Source organism: Calidris pugnax, unplaced genomic scaffold (genome assembly GCF_001431845.1).
Source record: "Calidris pugnax isolate Ruff unplaced genomic scaffold, ASM143184v1 scaffold1014, whole genome shotgun sequence".
Classification (NCBI taxonomy): domain Eukaryota; kingdom Metazoa; phylum Chordata; class Aves; order Charadriiformes; family Scolopacidae; genus Calidris; species Calidris pugnax.
This window is the reverse complement of record NW_015091631.1, coordinates 2,414-9,976: the sequence shown is the minus strand read 5'-3', so window position 1 is coordinate 9,976 and position 7,563 is coordinate 2,414. Positions and strand designations below refer to the sequence as shown.

The window sequence follows — 7,563 nt, the reverse complement described above, 5'->3', positions numbered from 1 at the left end:
GGCACCCACGGACCCACCTTCACCCACCCCGAGGGGACCCTCCCCCTCCCCGACCCCCACGGGCCTTCACCCACCAGGTTCTGGGCACCACCAGGATGGACCCACCAGGGTCTTGACCCACTTTGGTGGCCTCCACCCAACCCTTGACCCACCTTGGTCTTGGGACCACTCAGGCCTTGACCAACCAGGTTCTTGACCCACCTTGGCCTCCACCCAACCCTTGACCCACCTTGGTCTTGGGACCACTCAGGCCTTGACCAACCAGGTTCTTGACCCACCTTGGCCTCCACCCAACCCTTGACCCACCTTGGTCTTGGGACCACTCAGGCCTTGACCAACCAGGTTCTTGACCCACCTTGGCCTCCACCCAACCCTTGACCCACCTTGGTCTTGGGACCACTCAGGCCTTGACCAACCAGGTTCTTGACCCACCTTGGCCTCCACCCAACCCTTGACCCACCTTGGTCTTGGGACCACTCAGGCCTTGACCAACCAGGTTCTTGACCCACCTTGGCCTCCACCCAACTCTTGACCCATCTTGGTCTTGACCCACCAGGTTCTTGACCCACCTTGGTGGCCTCCACCCAGTCCTTGACCCACCTTGGCCTTGGGCCCACACAGGACTTGACCCATCAGCTCCTTGACCCCCCTTGGTGTTGACCCACCTTGGTGGCTTCCACCCAACGCTTGACTCACCTTGGCCTTGGGGCCACCCAGGAGTTGACCCACCTTGGTCTTGACCCTCCAGGTTCTCGACCCACCTTGGCCTCCACCCAACCCTTGACCCATCTTGGTCTTGACCCATCCAGTCCTTGACCCACCTCAGTTCTTGACCCACCTTGGTGGTCTCCACCCAACCCTTGACCCACCTCGGCCTTGGGACCACTCAGGGCTTGACCCTCCAGGTTCTCGACCCACCTTCATCTTGACCCACCTTGGCCTCCACCCAACCCTTGACCCACCTTGGTCTTGACCCGCCAGGTTCTTGATCCACCTTGGTGGCCTCCACCCAACCCTTGACTCACCTTGGTCTTGACCCACCATTTTCTTGACCCACCTTGATCTTGACCCACCTTGGCCTCCACCTAACCCTTGATCCATCTTGGTCTCAACCCACCTTGGTGGCCTCCACCCAACGCTTGACTCACCTTGGCCTTGGGGCCACCCAGGAGTTGACTCACCTTGGTCTTGACCCACCTTGATCTTGACCCACCTTGGTGGCCTCCACCCAACTCTGAACCCACCTAGGTCTTGACCCACCAGGTTCTTGACCCACCTTGATCTTGACCCACCTTGGCCTCCACCCAACCCTTGACCCACCTTGGTGGCTTCAACACAAACCTTGACCCATCTTGGTCTTGATCCACCTTGGTCTTGACCCACGTTGGTGGCCTCCACCCAACCCTTGACCCATCTTGGTCTTGACCTACCATTTTCTTGACCCACCTTGGTGGCCTCCACCCAGTCCTTGACCCACCTTGGCCTTGGGGCCACTCAGGCCTTGACCCACCTCGGTTCTTGACCCACCTTGGCCTCCACCCAGCTCTTGACCCACCTTGGTCTTGACCCACCAGGTTCTTGACCCACCTTGGTGGCCTCCACCCAATCCTTGACCCATCTTGGTCTTGACCCACGAAGTTCTTGACCCACCTTGGCCTCCACCCAACACTTGACCCACATTGGTCTTCACCCACCCCCCCAACCCTTGACCCGCCTCAGTCTTGGGACCACCCAGGCCTTGACCCACCAGGTTCTTGACCCACCTTGGTGGCCTCCACCCAACACTTGACTCACCTTGGCCTTGGGGCCACCCAGGAGTTGACCCACCTTGGTCTTGACCCACCAGGTTCTTGAGCCACCTTGATCTTGACCCACCTTGGCTTCCACCCAACCCTTGACCCACCTTGGTGTCTTCCACCAAGTCCTTGCCCCACCTTGGCCTTGCCCCATTGTCCCCCCTGCCCCCCTCCCTCCCCCCAGGGAGAGTTGGGGGGCACATAATTTTGGGGGTCCTACCTCAGCAACATCTGGCAGGCCCTGCAGGAGGTGGTGTCCTCAAAGGAGAACATCTGGAAGTCATGACCATCGGCCAGAGCGTTCTCGGGGAAGATGTTGGACCTGGCACGAAACGGGGTGGGGGGGGAGGGGACACATCTGGGATGTGGGGCAGGTCCCTCCACCCCCCAACCCCCCCCCCAAAGCCCTGGGTGTGGGGTGGGGCACCTACAGGGCCATCTCGAACTGCTCCAACCACTTCTTCTTCAGCTCCCGGGTCTTGAAGAAGAGCTCGTAGCCCTGGAGGCCGGCGGTGGCGATGAGGAGGAAGGTGTGGGTCCACTGTGGGGCACACGCGGGTGGGGCTCAGGGTGGGGGACGTCCAAAGCCACCGGGGACCACACTTGTGGGGCCCACCAGGCTTCAGAGTGTCCACCGAGGAGATGGTGGCTTGGGGCCACCAAGGATGTGGATGTTGGGGTCCACCAACCGTGGAAACGTGGGGCCACCAAGGCCACCACGCACTTGGGACCACCAGACCTGGATGTTGGGGGCCACCAAGGATGTGGCCACCTTGGCCCACAAGGTCCCCATGCTGGGGACCACCAAAAACATGGATACTTGGGCCCACCAGGCCTGGATGTTGGGGGTCACCAAGGATGTGGCCACCTGGACCCACCAGACCTAGATGTTTGGGGCCACCAAGGCCACCACGTACCTGGGGCCACCAGGCTTGGATGTTGGGGGTCACCAAGGAGGTGACCACCTTGGCCCACCAGGCCTGGATGCTTGGGACCACCAAAAATGTGACCACCTGGGCCCACCAGGCCTGGATGTTGGGGGTCACCAAGGATGTGGCCACCTGGGCTCACCAGACCTGGATGTTTGGGGCCACCAAGGCCACCACGCACTTGGGACCACCAGACCTGGATGTTGGGGGCCACCAAGGAGGTGACCACCTGGGCCCACAAGGCCTGGATGTTTGGGGCCACCAAGGCCACCACGCACTTGGGACCACCAGACCTGGACGTTGGGGGTCACCAAGGAGGTGACCACCTTGGCCCACAAGGTCCCCACGTTGGGGACCACCAAAAACGTGGCCACCTGGGCCCACAAGGCCTGGATGTTGGGGGCCACCAAGGACGTGGCCACCTGGGCCCACCAGACCTGGACTTTTGGGACCACCAAGGCCACCACGCACTTGGGGCCACCAGGCCTGGATGTTGGGGGCCACCAATGAGGTGACCACCTGGGCCCACAAGGCCTGGATGTTGGGGGCCACCAAGGATGTGGCCACTTGGGGCCACCAGGCCTGGATGTTGGGGGCCACCAATGAGGTGGCCACCTGGGCCTACAAGGTCCCCACGCTGGGGACCACCAAAAACGTGGCCACCTGGGCCCACCAGACCTGGATGTTTGGGGCCACCAAGGCCACCACGCACTTGGGACCACCAGACCTGGATGTTGGGGGCCACCAAGGAGGTGACCACCTAGGCCCACAAGGTCCCCACGCTGGGGACCACCAAAAACATGGATACTTGGGCCCACCAGGCCTGGATGTTGGGGGTCACCAAGGCCACCACGTACCTGGGGCCACCAGGCTTGGATGTTGGGGGTCACCAAGGAGGTGACCACCTTGGCCCACCAGGCCTGGATGCTTGGGGCCACCAAGGACGTGGCCACCTGGGCCACCAGACCTGGATGTTTGGGGCCACCAAGGAGGTGACCACCTTGGCCCACAAGGCCTGGACGCTGGGGACCACCAAGGATGTGGCCACTTGGGGCCACCAGGCCTGGATGTTTGGGGCCACCAAGGCCACCACGTACCTGGGGCCACCAGGCTTGGATGTTGGGGGTCACCAAGGAGGTGACCACCTTGGCCCACCAGGCCTGGATGCTTGGGGCCACCAAGGACGTGGCCACCTGGGCCCCCAGACCTGGATGTTTGGGGCCACCAAGGAGGTGACCACCTTGGCCCACAAGGCCTGGACGCTGGGGACCACCAAGGATGTGGCCACTTGGGGCCACCAGGCCTGGATGTTTGGGGCCACCAAGGCCACCACGTACCTGGGGCCACCAGGCTTGGATGTTGGGGGTCACCAAGGAGGTGACCACCTTGGCCCACCAGGCCTGGATGCTTGGGGCCACCAAGGACGTGGCCACCTGGGCCCACCAGACCTGGATGTTGGGGGCCACCAATGAGGTGACCACCTGGGCCCACAAGGCCTGGATGTTGGGGGCCACCAATGAGGTGGCCACCTGGGCCTACAAGGTCCCCACGCTGGGGACCACCAAAAACGTGGCCACCTGGGCCCACCAGACCTGGATGTTTGGGGCCACCAAGGACGTGACCACCTTGGCCCACAAGGCCTGGACGCTGGGGACCACCAAGGATGTGGCCACTTGGGGCCACCAGGCCTGGATGTTTGGGGCCACCAAGGCCACCACGTACCTGGGGCCACCAGGCTTGGATGTTGGGGGTCACCAAGGAGGTGACCACCTTGGCCCACCAGGCCTGGATGCTTGGGGCCACCAAGGACGTGGCCACCTGGGCCCACCAGACCTGGATGTTGGGGGCCACCAATGAGGTGACCACCTGGGCCCACAAGGCCTGGATGTTGGGGGCCACCAATGAGGTGGCCACCTGGGCCTACAAGGTCCCCACGCTGGGGACCACCAAAAACGTGGCCACCTGGGCCCACCAGACCTGGATGTTTGGGGCCACCAAGGACGTGGCCACCTGGGCCCACCAGGCCTGGATGTTTGGGGCCACCAAGGCCACCACGTACCTGGGGCCACCAGGCTTGGATGTTGGGGGTCACCAAGGAGGTGACCACCTTGGCCCACCAGGCCTGGATGCTTGGGGCCACCAAGGACGTGGCCACCTGGGCCACCAGACCTGGATGTTTGGGGCCACCAAGGAGGTGACCACCTTGGCCCACAAGGCCTGGACGCTGGGGACCACCAAGGATGTGGCCACTTGGGCCCACCAGGCCTGGATGTTTGGGGCCACCAAGGCCACCACGTACCTGGGGCCACCAGGCTTGGATGTTGGGGGTCACCAAGGAGGTGACCACCTTGGCCCACCAGGCCTGGATGCTTGGGGCCACCAAGGACGTGGCCACCTGGGCCACCAGACCTGGATGTTTGGGGCCACCAAGGAGGTGACCACCTTGGCCCACAAGGCCTGGACGCTGGGGACCACCAAGGATGTGGCCACCTGGGCCCACCAGGCCTGGATGTTTGGGGCCACCAAGGCCACCACGTACCTGGGGCCACCAGGCTTGGATGTTGGGGGTCACCAAGGAGGTGACCACCTTGGCCCACCAGGCCTGGATGCTTGGGGCCACCAAGGACGTGGCCACCTGGGCCCACCAGACCTGGACTTTTGGGACCACCAAGGCCACCACGCACTTGGGGCCACCAGGCCTGGATGTTGGGGGCCACCAATGAGGTGACCACCTGGGCCCACAAGGCCTGGATGTTGGGGGCCACCAAGGATGTGGCCACTTGGGGCCACCAGGCCTGGATGTTGGGGGCCACCAATGAGGTGGCCACCTGGGCCTACAAGGTCCCCACGCTGGGGACCACCAAAAACGTGGCCACCTGGGCCCACCAGACCTGGATGTTTGGGGCCACCAAGGACGTGGCCACCTGGGCCCACCAGGCCTGGATGTTTGGGGCCACCAAGGCCACCACGCACTTGGGGCCACCAGGCCTGGATGTTTGGGGCCACCAGGCCTGGATGTTTGGGGCCACCAAGGAGGTGACCACCTGGGCCCACAAGGTTCCCATGTTGGGGGCCACCAAAAACGTGGCCACCTGGGCCCACCAGACCTGGATGTTTGGGGCCACCAAGGCCACCACGCACTTGGGGCCACCAGACCTGGATGTTGGTGGTCACCAAGGACGTGGCCACCTGGGCCCACCAGACCTAGATGTTTGAGGCCACCAAGGAGGTGGCCACCTGGGCCTACAAGGTCCCCACACTGGGGACCACCAAAAACGTGGACACTTGGGCCCACCAGACCTGGATGTTTGAGGCCACCAAGGACGTGGCCACCTGGGCCCACCAGACCTGGACTTTTGGGACCACCAAGGCCACCACGCACTTGGGGCCACCAGGCCTGGATGTTTGGGCCACCAAGGAGGTGACCACCTGGGCCCACAAGGTCCCCACGTTGGGGACCACCAAAAATGTGGCCACCTGGGCCCACCAGACCTGGACCTCTAGGACCACCAAGGACGTGGCCACCTGGACCCACCAGGCCTAGGTGTTGAGGACCACCAAGGATGTGGCCACTTAGGCCCACCAGACGTGGCCATTTGGGACCACCAAGGCCTGGACCTTTGGGACCACCAAGAACCTGGCCATTGGGAGCCTCCAAGGACGTGGCCACCTGGGCCCACCAGACCTGGATGTTGGGGACCACCAAGGCCACCACACACTTAGGTCTACCAGGGACGTGGCCACCTGGACCCACCAGACCTGGACCACCAGGTAGTTTGGGACCACCAGGGCCATGGCCACCTGGGCCCACCAGACCTGGATGTTGGGGACCACCAAGACCTGGACCTCCAGGACCACCAAGGACGTGGCCGTTGGGGCCCATCAAGGACGTGGCCACCTGGACCCACCAGACCTGGATGTTGGGGACCACCAAGGCCACCACGCACTTGGAGCCACCAGAGACATGACCACCTGGGCCCACCAGAAGTGGACCTTTGGGTCCATCAGGGATGTGGCCACCTGGGCCCACCAGACCTGGACCTCTAGGACCACCAAGGACCTGGCCGTTGGGGTCCACCAAGGACGTGGCCACCTGGACCCACCAGACCTGGACCTTTAGGACCATCAAGGACGTGGCCGTTGGGGCCCATCAAGGACGTGGCCATTGGGGCCCACCAAAGACATGACCACCAGGTCCCACCAGCCCCGTGGCCACCAGGGTGTGTTGAGAAGAAGCCACCCGTGTCCCCAAGGTACCTTCTTGCCGTCGCGGGGCCCGAGGCCACCGTCGCGCAGTTGGTGGCTCTGAAGGTCCACCACGTCCTTGGCCTCGTAGGAGTCCCCCCGGCGCTTGCAGATGATGAGGGCCTTGTCCAGGAGGAACCCGTACCTGGGGACACCCGGGGGGTGGCCATGAGGTCCCAAAGGCCACCGCACGCCTTGGGGTGTCCCCTCCCCTGCCCCCTGCCCCCTGCTCGGTGTCCCCAAGGTGTCCCCAAGGGTGTCCCCAAGTTCTCGTGGTGTCCCCATGTCCTCATGGGCCTCTCTGTGGTGTCCCCATGGTGTCCCCATGGGTGTCCCCAAGTTCTTGTGGTGTCCCCATGTCCTCATGGGTCTCTCTGTGGTGTCCCCATGGTGTCCTTGTGGTGTCCCCAAGCTCTTGTGATGTCCGCATGTTCCCACGGTGTCCCCATGTCCAGATGGATCTCCTCATGGTGTCCCCATGGGTATCCCCAAGTTCTTGTGGTGTCCCTGTGTCCTCATGGATCTCTCTGTGGTGTCCCCATGGTGTCTTTGTGGTGTCCCCAAGCTCTTGTGATGTCCCCATGGGTGTCCCA

At 63.4% G+C, this 7,563-nt stretch overlaps 1 protein-coding gene across 1 annotated transcript; it reads right to left on the bottom strand.

The window, feature by feature from the left end:
* Positions 1–2,016: 2,016 nt before the first annotated feature.
* Positions 2,017–7,115, bottom strand: LOC106899900 (proto-oncogene vav-like; the record flags this gene model as incomplete). Its single annotated transcript, XM_014961839.1, has 3 exons — positions 2,017–2,118; positions 2,228–2,337; positions 6,983–7,115. Coding segments are annotated over 3 exons (345 nt in total), but the record flags the coding sequence as incomplete, so codon positions are not given.
* Between the last annotated feature and the right edge of the window lie 448 nt (positions 7,116–7,563).